Source organism: Nelumbo nucifera, chromosome 2 (assembly GCF_055504915.1).
Source record: "Nelumbo nucifera cultivar China Antique chromosome 2, China Antique-T2T, whole genome shotgun sequence".
Lineage (NCBI taxonomy): Eukaryota > Viridiplantae > Streptophyta > Magnoliopsida > Proteales > Nelumbonaceae > Nelumbo > Nelumbo nucifera.
The window spans coordinates 92,336,283-92,356,706 of NC_142650.1; the positions used below are offsets into that span (position 1 = coordinate 92,336,283).

Here is a 20,424-nt window from a genome sequence, read left to right on the forward strand (position 1 = left end):
ATATTAATATAATATAATTAAGGTAATAATAAAATACTAACATATTAATTATACAATAATAATAAATTGATTCTATATGAGTAAAGAAAAAAATAGAAGTTAATAGACTAATAATAAAATTATAAATTATTAATAAAATATAGTACCAAAAATATTATGTGTAATAAAAAATAATTATATATTCATAAATTAATGATAAATATTAAGGTATTACTTATTAAATACTAAAAAAATAATAATAACCAAGTATTAATAAAATAATAATTATATCTTCATAGATATTAATAAAGTAATAATAAAATAATAAATAAACTAATACAAAATTGAAAATTTTCAGTTGATACTAATTCCAACTCCCAATAAACCAAACAATAACAGTCGGAATCCAACTCTGATTCTTAATTGAACTAAAAAGGTGTTAGGAATAGGTGATTTCGATTCTGATTACTAGGGATTTTGATTCGGACTCTGATTCTAGTGTTGTCCACAAACCAAATGGACCCTAAAAAGTGTCAAAAGGGCCCAAATTGCTCTAGGCTTGGTTTAGATTTAGGCCTAAGACACAAAAGTAAGGTATAGGCTTTAAAGCATGCTTGGATTACACTCATTGTATAAACACACAAGCATAGAGATATGTAACAAGTTACTCTCTCCCATGTTAACTCATGACTTGACTTGTGAGTTGATACATGTGTCAACTCATGAATATTATATTTTAAAACTTTTATATAAAATCTCTAATATAAAATAGAATAAAATCTATATGCATATATAACATATATAATATTAAATGTATACAATTTATTATATGTATTCTATAATATAATATTTTATAATATAAATATATAATAGATAATAGGGTAAAATACAAAAACTTCCCTTCAAGATTTTCACAATCATAAAAACTTTCCCTATAGTTTCATTTTAGCAAAATCCTCCCTTGAGCTTTTAAAAAAAATTGACAAAAACCTTCCTTTTGTTACTAACTCAGACGAAAACGTTTACCAATGTATATTTTTTTCAAATACTCATTTTACCCTTTTGTAAAATAGCTTGTGTTCAAGGTATTTAAACGCAAAATTTTTCCATATCATCCACCATGAGCTGTACATGAATTTTGTCGCTTTAGTATCCAACTCCATTTAGATTTTAAAAGCAGTTTTCTTCCCTAGTTCCCAGAAATCTCTTGCTTTTACGAAAACTTGGAAAGCATTTCCATATCCTTGTCGGCTTCGTTACGAAAACCTCCCTATAGTTATGAAATTTATCTGAAGTTTTCATTTAGGAGATGGGCTCTAATCAATTTGAAAATTTACTATTCATCTTCTTTGTTGAGAGAGCGACGACGAGTAAACTTTCCAACACCAAGTAATAGCAGTGACCTCCTCCAACTCTCTCTTATCTTCTCTCCCTCTACTTTTTTTTTCTCTTTCTTCTTCTTTGTCCCACTCCCCACCACTGTCACCGCCCCTATTTCTCCCTCCAATCACCACTACTGCAACTCTTAGCAGCAACGATTTGCTATCTCTCCCTCCAAGTTTATCTACTTCTCTCTCTCTCTCTCTCTAATCCCATTCTACTCCCCTTTCATTCTTTATCTCTTTCCTGTCTCATCATCGCTGTTGCAACGACAGATCTGAGCTCGACAGCAACCTCTCCTCTGCCTTTCGTTCTTTATCTCTTTCCTGTCTCATCACCGCCGTTGCAACGGTGGATCTAAGCTCGGCAGCAACCTCTCTCCCCCCCCCTTTCATTCTCTATCTCTTTCCCATCTCATCACTTCCGTTGCAATGATGGGTCTGAGCTCAGTGGCAACCTCTCCTTCCCCGATCTCTTCTCTCTCCTCTAGTCACTTTACTTGTTTTGTTTTTCGCTCTTTCTTTCTTCCTCATTCTTTCCCTCACTCCCCCAATGAGAATCCCTAATTGGTTGTTCGTCTTCTTCGTTTGGATGGGGACGATGAACAAAGCTCTCAATCAGGGGCGGAGCCAAGGGGTGGCGGAGGGGAGCCATGACCCCCCCTATGCCTTCAAAATTTCATTTAAATTTATTTAAGTTTCACTTGTATTTTAACCCCTTATGTTTCCTAGCTTTTGGCTCCCCTATCCATGTTTTCTAGGTTTTGACCCCCCTCAATAAAAAATCCTAGCTCCGCCCCTGCAGTCTCAATATAGAGTAGCAGCAAGAGCTCTATACAAACTTTTAGGTGGTTGTCAAAGCTGGTAATGGAGCAGCTGCTGATTTGTTTTCCTATGAAAGCTTCAACACCACCCAGTCTCACCATTGCTCATTCATCGGTGAACTCATTTTGAATCTGCTAGATAATGAATCCCCCCTATGTAATTTTCTAACGGAGGGAGGTGGAGGAGCTTGGGGTCAGGAGTGAAGGAGGAGGAGGAGAAATCCGGTGGAAGGTTGCCGATGTGGAAAAATTCCAGTTCTAGGAGTCAATTCGGTCACAAAATTAAAGCTCTCATGAATTTAAAGATGATAATATGTCGAACAGGTTTTTTTTGTACAATTATATGCAAATTAATTTACAAAAGGGTAGAATGGATATTTGGAAAAAATTATGCATCGATAAACGTTTTCCGTCTGAATTAGTGACGGAAGGGAGGTTTTTGTCAATTTTTTTAAAAGTTTAGGGGAGGTTTTTGCTAAAATGAAACTATAAGGAAAGTTTTTATGATTGTCAGAAACATGAGAGGAGGTTTTTGTATTTTACCCTAGATAATATTACATAGGGAGAATGACGATTCAGCTCAGAATTTGTTGACTCAAAGTACATTTGGGGTAGGTGCCAGATCGGAATTGATGCCAATTCACGGGCGGGTATAGGTGCATAGAGTGTGGTTTTTTGACGTTTTGAAAGTTCATAACTATGTAGTGAAAATCAGATTTCTGTATTGGATCTATCCGTACTTCGTATTATATATGTTGTCAAGCTGGGCCTGAACTTAAAAACTTGGGCTTAGGCCTAAAAAAGCAAAGAATGAGTGGAGCAAGAACCGACTGTGAGGGAGTGACTCAACTCAAAATATTCCTATGTAAAGGCTTCAAGCTCTAGGGATGGTTCTTGCCCCATGTCGGATTTCGGTTTAGAAACAGTCTGCTCCTGGTCGGACCTCTCCTCTGAACAGGAGGTGTTTCCCCGTTGGAAGCAGAAAATTCGGATCGTTAGTAGACTGTTACGACGTAAAGCTAGTTGACCACCCTTCTCCTGGTCGGATTTCTTGTTTGTATTGGCTTTGGGTCTTAGGGGCTTCTTTTTGGTTCTCTTGTTTTCAGGGCTCTTGTAAGGTTTGGTAGTAGTCGGTTCTTGGGGCTTTTGCTTATCAAGCTTGTTGGCTGGCCTGGGGATTGCTGGTCTTGTGACTTGTGTTCTGTTTTCTGTTTCGTGTACAAATGGAAGTTCAATGGAGCCAGTGTCACTACTCCAAGAACAGAGTGGTATTCTGTAATTTATCATTTTTGTATGGTAATTTCTATATAATGCCAAAAAACTTTGACACCCCTCCTCCCGAGTGTAGTTGAACCCTTTTTTATATGTATTCATAATTTGAGTGCAATCAAATACAAAAAATTCTATACATCAACAAATTTTGCATATTTTTTCTGGACTGATGGCTTTAACCCTTGTGGCTAAGTTGGTATGTTAGCCAGTTTTTGCAGTAGAAATGGGGATTCAAATCCACCTACCACCAAATTTGGGGAGGGGGCTATAATTGTACTGCACCGCTCAAATGGCTCGTACGTGGAATTCAGATTTTAGTTGGAACATTAATTTCTTTTAATAAAACATATTAGCACTTTAAATTCTATTCAATACATGTGTAAACGAAAAATATATTTTTCTTGTGGAAACATTGCAGAACCAAAAGAAGCATTCCTATTATTGATTATGTTCTAAATTAAGGTGATGTTTGGCATCGATGATGATTTCTTTTTTTCGATTATCTAGAAATCGGTGATTTCTAGAATCAACGAATTTTGAAAAATCATCAAAAAATATTGTTTAGTGTCATTTATGCCACGTAAGCTGATTTTTGAGAAATTGGCTTTGAGTCTGCTTGGTACTGATTTTTAAGGGTCAATTATTTTTTTATTAGAGTTATTATTGAATGCCATGTTGGATGTCATGTCATCCTCAAAAAATGGGAGTTAGTTAAAAATAAGGAAATCACCAGAAAATGTGATCTTGAAAAGTGCTGATTTCAATAATCGATTTTTGACTGATTTCCCAGAAATTGACATATTGACCAACCAAAAAAAAAAAAAAAAATCACTAATTCTTCAAATTCTAATATGGATCCTATATAGCGCTGATCATATAATTTCTGGGAAATTATATGATGATATAAAATCAAGACAATGCCATCACACAATCTAAATTGGGTAACTGGGTGGAGCTTAGAATTTCCTTTTTCTATCATTTTCTTTTGCCCTTTCTATAAGTCTTTTTCTTCTATCCTTGACTCATTTCGTTTTCTTGATCTCTTTCACCGAACTTTATTACACGACACCATAATTTCTTGAAATATTTCTTCTACGCGCTTTTTCTGGATGTTTTCTTGGATTTTTGGCCTATCAGCCATTTCATTTTCTAATTTCCCTTTCACGGAAGACCCCTCATGACCCTTGTCCACATATATTAGACATCGTGGGTCCTAGTTTTATGGTGAGATTGAGTGCAATTTGTGTTCATTATACATGTTTTAGATTAAGTCCATTCAAAATTTGACAAAAGCCCAATTCAAATTTATCCAAATTGTACTTCTAACTGAGGGTTCAAAGTACTGACACTCGCTGATATACTGTGTATCAATGCATTTTTTTTTAGTTTTACTTGTTTTTTGAAATTTATTTAGAGGGACCGGTTTAAGGCCCAGCTACCCTCTGAACCAGTGACTGACCCAATACAACTTCTGTAAGGACATATCGGAAAGTTACCGACATGATACATATCGGCCTTGATGCAGACATAGTATTGGAATTGTGTTGGAACTGTTTTTTATTGGGAGGAGATCTAGACTCAGTGATAGATAGACTGAAACAATAGGGAAAGAAAGATAGATGCTATTTTCTTGGACCAAATCAATGGGGGAGTGATGTTTTCTTGGATGATCATTTTATTTCCTTTTGGGGTTCAAAATCTTATGTCTTGTAATGTTTTTGTTGTTGGCATTTTATTTTAACTAAACGCTGGTATAACCTTGTATCATTGGAGGCCACATGCCACCTTTTTCTCATGTGAGTCAATTTACAATAAAACCCGCATTCGTATTGTCTAATCAAGTTGGTGATGAGTTCATCACTTCTAGGTTTGATCTGGGATTTATTCATAATAAAAATTGTTTTAACATGATTCCAACATGATTTGTGATCATACCATCATGAAACTAGAATCCATCATTGTATGGATATGGGCTATGTTGGAACATGTTCAAATAATTTTTTATTTGGGGGAATAACACTTCTGTTTAGAGTCAGAATTTATAGGCTTAAGTATCAGCTCGGAATTAATGTCAATTTAAGAATGGGCATTGATGCTTAGAATGTAAATTATTGCCATTTTAAATATTTATATTCATAAATCGGCATTAGGTTTGCTCATACTTTTCCATAAAAAGCCATTATACACGTCTTGTCTTCTTAGCGTAGATCCAATTCATCCGAACCCGAGTCAACCAGAGTCAACTATCAGGACCTAGCTGGAATACTTGTTTTCTCCTGATTGAGTTTTGCAACCCACTGTACAGGGAGTCCGGATCTGCTCCTCACACCAACAATTCCTGTACATTGTTCTTTGTATGGTTTTTAAGATCGTACGGACCAAATGGTCGGATTGGAAAAATTGGGAATCGGTCATCTGACCAGTTCCGTTTTTTACTAAAACTGTTAATTTTGATCAATAAATCGCTGAACCAGCTGATTAACCATTTGAATGGTTTTGATCATTTTCTAATTTTTTTAATTTTTTTTTATTAAAACAGACCAGCCGTTTAAATCAAATGGTCTGACCGATCAAACCGATAACCGAACCCTTATCAGTTCGGTCACCAATTCACTTTTAGAAACCATGATTCTTTGCTTATTCTCTCTCTCTTTTTGTATTAAATATACTCATAAGAGAATTTATTGAGTATCGATGAGTGTCCTTACAAGAGTGTGACTATTAGATCCAGAGCCGGCTTTTGGGTGGAACTAATGAACTACAGAGACTCCCTTGACTAATTCTAGAATTTATTGAATCCCTATCACCATAACTGTCTTTTGTGAATTGAAAGAAAGAAAAATCCCAATGAAAATGTCTTCTTTCTTTTTTTTTTTTGATTTGCAATGTTTTATATATTCCTAACTTCCTATGCAAAAGTTGTAAAAAATTTCCAATCCACCGGTTTCAAAAGATGTCTTTTAGTGGATATTTTGGTGGATAGAATAAGAGGTTAAATTATTTAACCCATAAAAATTGTCGCACAACCATAATAGATAAGACTCTATAAAGTTCGGGTGGATTATGGTTCACCAATTTGATCAGCCAATCCAATTCGCAGCTGGTTTGCACTTCTCCAAAGTCGTGGTGTTGGATGCCGTTTCAAGTACACGTAGGTGCCATGAAGGCATTTGAAGTTTAATGGTAAAAAATCATGCTTGATTTGATCATTTTTGGGGAAAATCAATAAGAAACAGCTACACCTAATAATAAAGCATGCAACTCACCACCGCTCCAAACATCAAAAAGGTGAGTTTTCCAGCATCAGGGGTGTATTTTTCCCAACAGTTGAGTGATGCGTGGCTCCGCTATTCCTACATCGCAGCAACAAAGCATCTGTTTGGCTTAGTTGTCGTTGCTCTAGAAAACGGCAATACATCAGTGCTATATCGGAAAAAATGGTACTCCAAGAAACAGCTGTTTTTCCATAAAAAAAGTGTTCTAAGTCATATCTTAGAAATCAGGAAGACATAGCTTGGAATAACGTTAAATTTAGCATTTCCTAGAGTTGCAGATCATTGCTGCCAATAGAGACATGAGGTGGCAGCAACAGGGACATGATGTGGCCCTGGATAGTGCTGAAAACAGTTCCTAGAACATTGGTACGAAATAGAAAATGTAGCTGTTACTCCACAAAACATTCTACCTGACAGCAATGTTTCCAAACAAAAAAAAAAAAAAGAAAAAAACGCCGTGCTTCTAACCCACACATCAGCAATGGCATTTTCTGAGAAAATAGTATTGTATCTGTAACATGGATGCCAAACATATACAGAAAATGTCTCACTCAAAATACCAAAAAGGCGTTCTTATGGTGTTTCCATTTCTTATACACAATATCTCACTTGAAATTGCCACGATACCAAACACTACCCCAATGAGATAGTGAGTTGTGAGGGGATGTTGCTTTCTTTGAATGAATCAAATAAGGAAGACGAGTGGAGAAGTAAATAAAGAAACACCATCATTTATTACTCTTAGAAGTCAAGATGTGTTAGGGGAGAGTGACCCCAAGCATGAACACAATGACCCCTAAGATACGTTCTGGTAGGGCTGCAAATGGATCGTATTGAATTACATATGGGCAGATCCAAATTTAATTTTTTTTAATTTAAAAAAAAATCTAGCGAATTCAAATTGAATTTTGGATTATAATAGGATATTAAATAGTATAAATAAATTAAACTAAAATGATCAAAATGTTATATATTATTAACAAAATGAATTAAAAATGACCCCAATGAGATAGTGAGTTGTTAGGGGATGTTGCTTTCTTTGAATGAATCAAATAAGGAAGACGAGTGGAGAAGTAAATAAAGAAAGACCAGCATTTATTACTCTTAGAAGTCAAGATGTGTTAGGGGAGAGTGACCCCAAGCATTAACACAATGACCCCTAAGATACGTTCTGGTAGGGCTGCAAATGGATCGTACTGAATTACATATGGGCAGATCCAAACTTAATTTGTTTTAATTTAAAAAAAAATCTAGCGAATTCAAATTGAATTTGGATTATAATGGGATATTAAATAGTATAAATAAATTAAATTAAACTATAATGATCAAAATGTTATATATTATTAACAAAAGGAATTAAAAATGATTTTAATATTATATTTTAAGAACAAAACGAATATAAAAAGCTACTATGACTATTTAGTGAAAATACAACATTTAAACCAACATTAATGGTAAATATAATATAAATTAATTTAAGTATATATACATATATATATATATAATTGCGAATTGAGTTAGATTGTATTGGATCGGATAGGATAGATCCGTATTTGATCCAATTATAAATGGATCGAATTCATCATATCACCCTTAATAGGATCAAATTCGGGTGACCGGATCTCATCTAGAAAGCATACAACATTTGCCTCGTCGAGCCTATAAATGAGGGACGCAAATGAAGACACTGAAATAAACAAAACAAGAGCAGCTAATAAGCCTCAATGGCACTGCCATTTCTGCTGCTTCAGCTCCTTATTTTGCTGTTGCCACCGCTGGCAGCTTCATCAACAGCGTCCTTCGCAAAGCCAGGATGCGAGGATAAATGTGGCAACATCCCCATTCCCTACCCGTTCGGCTTCGGAGATCCAAAATGTTACAGAAACGGCTACATGGTAACCTGCAACCACACTTCCAACCCTCCAAAACTGTACTTATCGGACAGTAACGTAGAGGTTGTAGAGATATCATCACTGGGCCAATTGCGCACCAAATCCTTAGTAAGTTACGACTGCTACGATCAAACAAACGATCACGGATCCATTTCTTTCAATCTTGAAGATTTTCCCTATACTTTTTCCGACACCAGAAACAAATTCACGGCAATAGGTTGCGACACCATATCCAACTTAATAGGTTTTCAGGGTCGTAACTTCACCAGCGGATGTAACATGCTTTGCATCGACACACAGAGCTTGGTCAATGGGTCTTGTTCCGGAATTGGTTGTTGTCAGACTTCCATCCCAAAGGGGTTCAAGCACTTCATTGTGGATCTCGGTAGTTTTTACAGACACAACTTTGTGATGGATTTCAATCCATGCAGCTACGCTTTCTTGGTTGATTCTGACTGGTTTAACTTCTCAGTACATGATATTGTGGGGTATATGGATTTCTTTAATAGAAATGAAGGAATGGTCCCAATCGTGCTCGACTGGGCGATAGAGGGATACACCTGTGGAAATGCTTCCACTAGTGACCTAAATTATGCATGTGGTAAGAACAGCGAATGCTTCAACTCTCCTAATGGTCTCGGATATCTCTGCAACTGTTCTCAAGGTTATCAGGGCAACCCTTATCTCTCAGATGGATGTCAAGGTGCGTAATTAATCATCTTTCTGGATCGACTATTTTTATTACTTCTCCCAATTACCTAGTGTGTTGAACAATTCTGATGAGTTTATGTGAAGAATGCAGATATAGATGAATGCATGGATCCTACTAAGAACGATTGTCAAGCCAAATCGAGATGCATTAATACACCTGGGAGTTACATCTGCTCTTGCCCGCCTGGTGCTCAAGGGGATGGTAGGAGAAACGGGACTGGTTGTTTGGCTACTCCAAAGAAGCAATCTCATCTGATACAAATCTGCTTAGGTATTAAAATCTACGATTTACTGTCTGTCTTCAAATTAATTTTCAGATCAATTTGATCTCTGGGTAGATGGCGAATCGGCCCAGGAGTAAACTTATTATCTGTCAAATAAATCCAACGTCTCCGCCTGAGTTATGGTTCTTATCTGTTAGAGTAACGGATGCAATTCCTCATGGCTATATATAATTTCCTCATGATAATTATTCCCTTTGTCAAGCTAGATACTAGCTTAATTTTAACATTCACTCAAGTGAAATATAATTGATCATTCAAATTTATTTCCTTTTTAATTAATAACTTCTTCCAATTTAATATTTTCTCTGAATCTTCTTCAATAGAAACATATTTGTTCTCTGAATTCTTTTATATTTTCGAATTTACGGGTTGCAACTTTGGTCAGGTCAACCCAAAAAATACGATAGGGTTGGTCTGGGATAACTAGTGGGTAATGTCGGGAGAGAGTTGATGCCTTGGGCAATCATGCCAACCTAAACCTGATAATTACGCTATGCATCCAAGTATTTTTGTCTATCTAATTCAGGGAGGAGAGAGGATGACTGCTGTTTTTCTTTAAAACATTTATCATAATATTAAATACCTATGTATATGATATTATATATATATATATATATTAAAATATATTTAAATATTATTTTATTTTAAAATTTTCTTTTATTTTAAATAAATTTATTTTTCAAAAAATACTGTTTATTAAAAATTTCAAGGATTCAGGTCCCCACAGAGAACCCGTATGTTGGGAATCAAGGATGAAGAATAACTTTTATCTTCAGCGGGGATCAATTTCGAAAACAGGGAATATAATCCCCACTCTGAACCTGCCCCACTGCCATTCCTATTCCAACTTAAATCCAACCTAACCCACCTGATAGTATGATTGAGTTGGGTTAGGGTGAAGAATCTCAGGCTGTTGAGGTTTCAACACTTCAAGTTGGGCAAACGTTGATCTCAACCTAGCTAAGGGAATCCAGTCTGAACTGCAACCCTACTTCATGAGCATATTGTTTCACTAATGTTATCAATTTTAGTCCAATACAAAGTGGGCTCAAGCCCACTGAAGCAAAGCCTGTTGCATATAACGATGAATGTGTTGAAATGAATGAAAGTCATATTTTTCTTTTTTCGCTAAGCAAAGCTTTCTTTTCATACAGGGCTTGGTTTTGGCGTCTTCTTTGTTCTATTTATTAGCACTTGGCTCTATTGGGGAATAAAAAAGAGAAATCAAAACAAATGCAGAGAAAATTACATTCAGCAAAATGGGGGTCTCTGATTGAGGCAACTGCTCTCTTCAGTCTTCACAAAATGCAACTGTAGAACCTGCCAAGATCTTTACTGAACAAGAGCTCAACAAGGACTGACAACTTTGGTAAGAGTTGAATCCTAGGTTGTGTTGGATTTGATAAATAGAAAGATAGTTGTCTTTATGAAGTCCAAGATAGTTGATTCAAGTGAAGTTGAACAGTTCATCAATGAGAGGAGGTTATTCTTTCTCAATTTGAACATGAAAATTTAGTGAAGCTTCTAAGTTGTTTCTTAAATTCTGAACTTCCATCAATGAAAGCATTACTAATGGTTTGAGGGGCCATGTTTCAATATCATTAAACAGAGGGCGAGGATTGCTTAAAATTTCAACTTGATGGCTAGCTATGATATTGGAACAGTTTGACCAATCAAAAACCCTATGAATTTTACTATAATACTGAAGAATGATACCAGAAAAACTTGTCAGCCAACTGGTTTCATAAAATAGAGTAATCAATCACGTGGTATTTAACAATTCACAGGGAGTTTTGATTGGTCAGAACCTTTGGTATCATGTCTTTTGGCACTACAGATTTTCCTTTTATAGTATATATTCAAGTATATCGGACTGGACGGTCGGATAATCAGAAAAATTGGGAACAGGTCAGCTAACCGGTTTTGTTTTACTTTAGAATTGTTATTTGCTAAAAATCGTTGATTTGGTCAGAAAACTGTTGACCCAGGTGGTCAAATTGTTCTAACCATTCGGATCATTCAGTGGCTTTAGCCATTTTTTAATTTTTTAATTTTTTTTTGTTAAAATGAGCCATTCATTTAGTTCGAACGGTCAAACCATTCAACCCAAGAACCGGACCCTGACCGATTCATTGTCCAATTCAGTTTTAAAAACCTTGATTAAAAGTAACTTATCCTTGCTCCCAACTGGACACTTTCCTTGTGGACCATCTAAAGGTTACCGGAAAACTGAAATTGGGCCGATCACGAACCCCTTTGGCAAGATTGAGCTCACGCCTTCTGTTTGGTTAGGTCCAACCTTCAAAATGCATTCCAATTTCAGAGATTTATCTGGTCCCATTAAAATTTTGATGGCTATTGCCAAGCCCCAGAACTTATGCCAAGTTGGAAGTACGTATTTGGTTGCTATATACTGATGCAAAACTATGACAGTGTAATGACTTGAGTGTAAATAATACTGATGAAATATATTAAGACATGAAGCAGAGTAAAGTAAAAGCAATAACAAAGTTAAGTGAGAATCTTCATTTTGTCATTTGCATTTCTGTCCTTTTGTACTGGTGCAAATAAAACTGCACTGCAACCAAACGAAGCAATATATACAAATCACCTATACAACAGCCTCAAATCTATTAGGTTTAACTCACTCAATGGGGGTTGTGATTTGTTCCATCTTACATGGATTAATCCATCATTAACAATTCAATGTAATGAGAATCCTGTTTCGTTAGAAGTCATGTTTCAACTTTTAAGCGGATTATTAGCGGAGTTAACATTCAGCATAAATCATCTTTAAGGCTCCCAATGGAACACATATTCGTTCCTACCATGATCGATCGGATGAAAGTGTCTGACTATCTTTTGATTTTTATATAAAATTTCTAAATTTTAAATCCTAAACCTTAAATTTCAATTCAAAATTCATTTGATCGGATACAAACTCCTCTGACCTAAGAGCCAATAATTCTTCCTCCAAATATGGGGCATGTGGAAACTAATTAAACACCAGGGGGATGTTTGGAACCGTAGCTATTTTTCAAAAAAATATGGTACTATGTCGGATCCACATATGCGTTTCAACAAATGCCCATGTATCTCATTGTTTGGTTCAGCCGATTATTAAAAAATCAGGTATACCTCGAAAATCAGTACCCCACCGATACATGAAACGCCAAATTTCGGTGAACCATTTCTCCCAATGGTTGGCTGATGTGTATCCTATGTGGTGTTTACCTGTCAGCACATACATGAAAAATGGTGACAAAAATCACCTTACCAAACAACATAGTGTTGCTCACTGACTACGTGGCAGAAACGTTCTTTTATGAAATGGGTCTTGGAAGTATGGGCATTTTTTCTTGAAAATCGGTCCCAAAAAGCGCCCACGCTTCCAAACACCAGGAATATTGTTTTATATATCATGTACTTATATATATAATCATTTGCATGGTTTTCAAAACTGGATCGGACCAGAAAAATCGGGAGCAACAAGAAAATAAAAGAAAGAAAAGTAAGCTCCCCAAGCATAGAAGCAAATCCCCCTCGCGAAGCTACAGGTCGGGTCGTCATTCCAGGACCCCTCCAATGGAGAGGACGAACTATACCCCCTTAAATGCAAAGCGATGAGAGATCTTAATGGCAATAAAGGATTCCCCTCTCGTCAAATGGCCACCCAGACTCCGCAAAGACCCAATGACTAGGAACCCGAATGTCTATTGTCACTTTCATCGGGACCATGGTCATAGCACATAAAACTGTAGAAACCTCCGCGATGAGATTGAAGAGCTGATCCATTGTGAGTACTTGAAAAAGTACATTCTACACGAAGAAAAGGAATAGGGAAACTGATAGGGAGATCGGAAAAACGACGCCCCAAAGAGTAGCAAACAGAACAAACAGCCACCTCACCCGCTACCAAAAGAGAGACCGATCCACAGAGTGATTAATATGATCAACAGGGGATCTATTGAGGCGGGATGCACAGTAGCAGCTAGGAGAACATCATTATGAGAACTAAAGCACGAAGCAGAGAACCCACCCAAATGACCTCGGATCAAAGAACCGATCTACTTTATTGAGGACAACGTCTGTGGGATCCAGTATCCTCATGACGGCGCCTTAATCGTAAAGATGGTCATCAATGACTTTGAAGTGAGGTGGATCTTGGTGGACCCAAGAAGTTCGGCTGATATCCTGTTCAAGGAAACCTTTGACAAACTACAATTACAACAGAGTGACCTAACGCCAGTAGACAATCCACTAGTTGGGTTCAGTGGAGAGGATGTTAGGCCTATAGGTCGTGTCACAGTACCAGTGGAAGCGGGCACGTGGCCAAATATTGTCCGGTTCGAGCACACATTCCTATTGGTCACTACCCTATCCCCGTACAACGCAATCATAGGTCAGCCTATTACACATGTTTTATGCGCAATAGTGTCGACCTACTACCTCGTGATGAAATTGCCAATGGATTGCGGAGTGGGAATAGCACGAGGTGACCAGCTCGAGTCCCGGAGGTGTTATGTGGCTTCTCTCAAAGGAAAAGCAAAGATAGCAAAGGACGTCGAACTGGAGCGACCGACAGGCTACAGCGAGGAGCGAGCTGCCCTGATGGAAGAGACGATCCACATACTAGTGTTCGAGACCGAACCGACTAAGACTCTCTAGATTGGAGAACTCGTAAGCGAACCACATCAAAATCAACTAGTAAGTTTTCTACTTAACAATTTAGACATTTTTGCTTGGTCTGTGGTAGAAATGCCCGGGATTGACCCTTATGTCATAACTCACAAACTGAATGTGGACCCTTTAGTTAGGCTAGTCTGACAAAGAAAATGCAACCTCGCCTTAGAACGGTGGAGGATTGTCGATGAGGAGGTTGGGAAGCTCCTCGCTACAGACTTCATCAAAGAGGTCCATTACCCGAGTTGGGTCGTAAACCCGGTGCTCATGAAGAAAGTCAATGGCAAGTGGCGCATGTGCGTTCACTACACCGACTTGAACAGAGCCTGCCCAAAGGATTGCTTCCCCCTACCCAGAATTGACTGCCAAGTAGATGCGACCTCAGGGCACGAGTTGCTGAGTTTCATGAATGCCTACTCCGGCTATAATCAGATTAGGATGGACACGGCTGACCAAGACAAAACTGTCTTTGTAACCGAACTAAGGCTATACTGCTATAAAGTTATGCCATTTGGTTTGAAAAACGCTGGAGCAACCTTTCAAAGACTTGTAAATAAAATTTTTGAGCCTTTGATTGGCAATAAAGTGGAGTGTTACGTTAACGACATGGTTGTAAAGACCTAGTTCTCAGACATGCTCTCCGGTTCGGATTCGAGGCCTCAAACAATGAGGCAGAGTATAAGGTGCTAATTGCTAGGCTCAACCTTGCAAAGGAGATGGGAACAAAGCACCTCATCGTCTACAGTGATTCTCAATTGGTAGTTAACCAAGTCAATGGTGACTATGAAGCTCGTGACTCGACCATGATAGCCTACTTAACCAGAGTCAGAGAGATCCTACCAAGCTTCCGCTCCTGCTTCATCAGACAAATTCCGAGGTCCGAGAATGACGAGGCTGACACCTTGTCATGACTAGCAAGTACAAGTGACAACACCATGCGGACTGTGTAAATAGAGGACCTACCTCGGCCCAGCAATCTCAAGGGGACAGAAGAGGTCGCTCCCATGTTGCAAGCGGAATTGAGTTGGATTGACCCACTCATGGATTATCTGCTCCACGGGATCCTGCCTATAGAACGCAATGCAACTCGGAGGGTAGAGCAACAATCAGCCAGGTACGTCCTCATAGACGGATGGTTGTACAAGAGATCATTCACGCTCTCCTACCTACGTTGCCTACGACTCATAGAAGCTGAACTTGTACTTTGCAATATCCATGAAGGTCTATGCGGAGGACACTTGGGGGGTAGGGCCCTTGCCCAAAAGGCATTAAGGCAGGGCTACTATTGGCCCACAATGAAAGCAGATGCACTCAAACTCGTCAAGAAATGCGACAAATGTCAAAGACATGCCAACATCCTTCATCAACCTGCTACCGATTTAAAGTATCTTACTAGTCCATGGCCCTTTGCACAGTGGGGAATAGACATCCTCGGTCCATTTCCACCGGCAACTGGACAGAGGAAGTTCTTAGTCGTGGCGGTAGACTACTTCACGAAGTGGGTTGAAGTTGAACCGTTAGTAAGCATTACAGCCTAGAAACGTGCAAAATTTCTTTTGGAAAGACATCGTATGCCATTTTGGACTTCTCAAAATCTTGATTTTGGATAACGAGAAGCAATTTGAAGATATTAAATTCCATAATTGGTGTGCTGAGATGGGGATTCAGCGAAACTTCACTTCGGTAGCACAACCACAAGAAAACGGGCAAGCCGAAGTAACAAACAGGGCTATCCTCCGCGAACTGAAAGCTCATCTCGCACGCGCTAAAGGTTTGTGGGTGGACGAGCTACCCAGCATTCTTTGGGCCTACCAGACAACCATCAAGACAGCGACGAGTGAGACCCCCTTTAACCTCACATATGGTACAAAGGTGGTGATCCCGGCAGAATTCGAAGTGCCCACATTGCGACTTGAGGCTTATGATGAGGAAGCAAATAATGATGAGCTCCGTACCAACCTGGACCTTGTAGAGGAGGTACGAGAGAGCCTACATCCGGACTGTGGCATACCAATAGAATGTAGCTCAGTACTATAATGCCTGGGTTAAGAAGCGGAAATTTCGTGTTGGTGATCTAGTCCTACAGAAAGTTATGGTACCTGAGCCCGGCGTGGGTAAGCTTGGACCGAACTAGGAAGGTCCATACCGTATAAGACAGGTATACGGGGAAGGTACGTACGAGCTCGAGACTTTGGAAAGGAAGCTAGTACCTTGAGCATGGAACATCAACAATTTAAGAAAGTACTATGTATGAGTCCACAACTCCAAGTATAAGTCACCCATGAAATCATCAAACTGGTCAAATAGACGACGAGCTGGAGAGATGATCATAAGTCACTCCCATAAGCCTAAGGGCTATGGCGCCAAGCTAGTAATGGACCTTGGCACGATAAAAGTCCTAGTCGCCTCTTTGGCATAGGCAACTTAAAACCCAGTCGCTTTGGCATGGGCAAAGCAAAATAACCCAAGCACAGACAAGTCGGGTATGTACCCTACAGTGTCTGCTTGCCCTGGCATACTGATGAGAATGCAAAATATCATATTTTTCTCCCTCAATATTTAGTCTTTTATACTTATTTGGTGCCTAAATGTACTCATTATTCTTATATTTTGATTTAGGATGCAAATGGAGGCGTTAAGTGAAACACGAAGCTAATTGGGCTATTTTGGATAGTTTCGGCATCGCTTAGTAATCTGAGCATAACTCTTTCATACAAGCTCCAATTGCGATGATTCAAGATGCTTTGGAATGAAACGAAAAATCTCTACAACTTTCATGTTTTGAGTTTTGAGAGATACTGACTGAATCAAAGACAAAATCGGGCTTGAAGTAGCTGCACCTACACTGTTGACGTGCTGGAAACGTTTCTTAGTCCACAAGTTTAATATGCGGAAATCACCACTCTCCTATTTATATTAGGACTTTACTTTATTTTATTTTTAATATTTTCCTTGATAAGTCAGATTTGGAGATTGTTATCTTAGGAGAATTTTTAGGAGATTTGGTAGGCCTCTATTGGGGAAGTACAAAGAGGGGAAAAGTCATCAGATTTGGGTATCGATCTCTCTCTCCTCTCTTCTCAAATTTTCCTTGAGTTTTCACCATGACCCTGCGTGGCTAAACTTTGATACTTGGTCGAAGGAAACAGAAGCCTCAGAATCAACAAAACTGTGAGATCTAATTTGTTTTTATTGTTTAATTCACACTTTGATTATCGAATGTTCTTCTATGCCTATTTTCATGATTGTCTTGTTTAATTGCTAGGAAGCCTACTAGTTCATTATTCGTTGCAATTTACTGCTAGGTTAGATATCAGATCCGTAATTGTTTGATCCCTCTAACTTGAGAAGCAACTAAGATTTAATGATTTGCTGCGTCAGATATTATTGAATCTTAAGAAGAACCCTCGACTAAATTAAATGCAACCACTTGTGCTTGTGTTGTTTAGCTTCATCGATCTCTGTAATTCTTAAGGCTACAAATAGATCAAATCTTTAGCACTTGTTTTGGGTTATTCAGTAGTAAGGGTTAAGTAGATCACCTATTTTCTAGTTAATTGTAACTAAGGAGAAATAGGAAAATAGTTCAAACGGTGAATATTCAAAGTGTGAATTGATATATTTTTGCATCGATGAGCAGTGGTAAAATTCTGATGGTGGATGTTGACTTAGACCAAGGTTTGTTCTTTTGATTAATTTTGATATTTCAATTTGAATTGTTCCTTATTTGTTTTATTTTCATTTGTTTTTGTTATACTCAAAACCCCCATCCTTGTTCACGTAGCATAAAACTGGGCTAGATACTCTCTGTGGGAATGATCCTTACTCGCACTACTACATGCATTTGTAGGAGTATAGGTTTTATTTTTGGTTGCCTGCGACAGCACACCAAATTTTGGCGCCGTTGCCAGGGAGTTTTTATAGTTGATTTTTGTGCTTCTTGTGATCCTTATTTCGTTCTTGAAATTTTCGAAAAAAAAAATCACTTTGATTGCTTGTGTTTTAGCGTAGAATTTTTTATTACTCTAGATTTTTCTTGATATGTCTTTCATGGTTTATTAGGGTTTCCTTGATTTATGACTGTAACTCAATTTTCTAATCAATGTGATTTGCAGTACGATCCAGAAATAGAGAGAACTTTGCGCAGGTTAAGGAGGGAAGCTCGGAGTAATTCTAAAGAGAACAATCTAGCTCTTGATAGAGAAAATGTGGGAACAATCAATGTGAATATTTTCCCTTGCCATGATAGAGAAAATGGGTGCACCATCTATGTATGCAGCATCCTCTTCGATTTCTACAAGACCTACATCATATAAGTTACGAGGCTTTGTATTATTCACTATATGCTACCCCTTGTTTAGATCATCTTCCACATAGAACACTTGTTGAATTTGATTTGCAAGCACAAATGGCTCATCCTCCTCTCTTTCTCCCATATGACACAATCTCCCAAAATTCACCAAAGTGTATCCATAGTTTTCTTTCTTAAGTCCTTGCTAAGGGTTAATCCAATCACATCTAAACAACACAAAGCTGACATCCTTCATATACCTCAACTTAATTATCTCTTTAATCCTCCCATAGTATTGGATGTCACTTCGAATACCATGCATGTTCCATCCACTTATGTGTGAAGTGGTGTTTGTAACTACCGCCACCCCGCTATTTTAATAGGACTTTCCTCTATCTGAAGAATGTGGTCGGAATCTATAACCAATGATTAGATATCCCGATAACAAACACATCAACCATATGCTTCATTGCTAGTGTTGCAACAAGATAGAGAATTGTTTACTATTTCCTTGTTCTTGGGCATCTAGCACACGATTCTTTAACCAAGAAGTAAACTTGGTTCAATGTTCCTTTTTTAATAGTTGTTGCTTTCTTGGAAACCATAGGGCGGAGATTTTTAAATGTTCACTAAAATAGTAAACTTTACATTAGTTGAATAAATCCATGAATCAAATTACATATTTCAAAATATTAAAAAGAGTTATGAGCACTTACTGAATGTATGGGCCACCTCGTCCACATGTGTCAAGACATAATGATATGCCTACGATAGCGAAAGCACATCTAATTTCACAATTATTTGTGCACCAAATGGTTTACCCTTGCCAGTCAAGGATAACTCTATGTCACCCTCAGAGTTCCAACTTGTGTGAATCGAGTATTAACGTCATGGAGATACATGGAGCAAAATGTCATGCATTTTTCCACAAGATACCCCTTTGCAATTGACACCTCTGAATGTGCCCTATTTTGCACAAGCTTTTTATATCTACTAAGCACCCTTTAGAGGTTGACGTGTAACAAGAGATAAAAATCAATTTATTCGATGTAAGAAGATGACTTTCATTAACAATTTAACTATGATTTGATGTATTTACCTTTCAATCGAATACATCCATCGGTATTGTAATGACCTTCTTAGTCTGACTTCCGACACAATATGGATGCATAAGTAGACCATTATGACAAAGAATTGTGGTGGAAATATCATCTCCATATCACACATGGTCATTGTTATCTTATCTTGCAAATTATTCAAATCTTCAGGTTATATTACCTTGTTGCAAATCTCTCAAAAGAAATGACTCAAGTACATAAGGGGATGAGATACATCCTTTCATGTATATTTCTAACACATAAGGAACTGATGCTTCATAACATGACAATCATGGCTCTTTAATCCAAATAGTTTTCCATCAACTAAATTTACTTGCCTTGCGATATTGGAAGAATATCCATCTGATACTTGCACATTCTTTAAAACATGGAGAAATTACACTCTCATTTTTCTTGGGAAAACAATACTATCCATTTTATATAGTAACCCTGCTCGTACTAGCATCTGTTACTGGATGGAGAGAACGTCAAATGTTCATGTCAACCAAATCATAACGATTCTTGGGTGTGTCCTTTGATTTTCCATTAATGTTCAAAATAGTTCCTAATATATTTTCACACACATTCTTCTTTATATCCATCACATCTAAGTTGCGATGAAGCAACTTATGCCTCCAATAAGGCAATTGAAATAATATCCTATACTTCTTGAAGTTCCCAACATTACTCCCCTTTGAATCACCTGACAAAAGTCTTTTTCCATGTGATCTATTGAA

At 37.7% G+C, this 20,424-nt stretch overlaps 1 protein-coding gene across 1 annotated transcript; it reads left to right on the plus strand.

Annotated features, from left to right (window-relative positions):
• The first annotated feature begins 8,411 nt into the window (after positions 1-8,411).
• On the plus strand, positions 8,412-11,204 carry LOC104612020 (wall-associated receptor kinase 5-like). The gene is made up of 3 exons (XM_019200192.2): positions 8,412-9,324; positions 9,424-9,603; positions 10,771-11,204. The coding sequence occupies exons 1-3, from the start codon at positions 8,454-8,456 to the stop codon at positions 10,887-10,889; spliced, it is 1,170 nt and encodes a 389-aa protein (XP_019055737.1). The 5' UTR covers positions 8,412-8,453; the 3' UTR covers positions 10,890-11,204.
• Positions 11,205-20,424: the final 9,220 nt, after the last annotated feature.

Bases quoted from the DNA above. Each gene is read 5' to 3' on its own strand.
- LOC104612020 (XM_019200192.2), top strand. From the start codon at position 8,454: ATGGCACTGCCATTTCTGCTGCTTCAGCTCCTTATTTTGCTGTTGCCA. The intron at 9,325-9,423 runs GTGCGTAATTAA...TGAAGAATGCAG, and splicing joins TCTCTCAGATGGATGTCAAG to ATATAGATGAATGCATGGAT. The intron at 9,604-10,770 runs GTATTAAAATCT...CTTTTCATACAG, and splicing joins TCTGATACAAATCTGCTTAG to GGCTTGGTTTTGGCGTCTTC.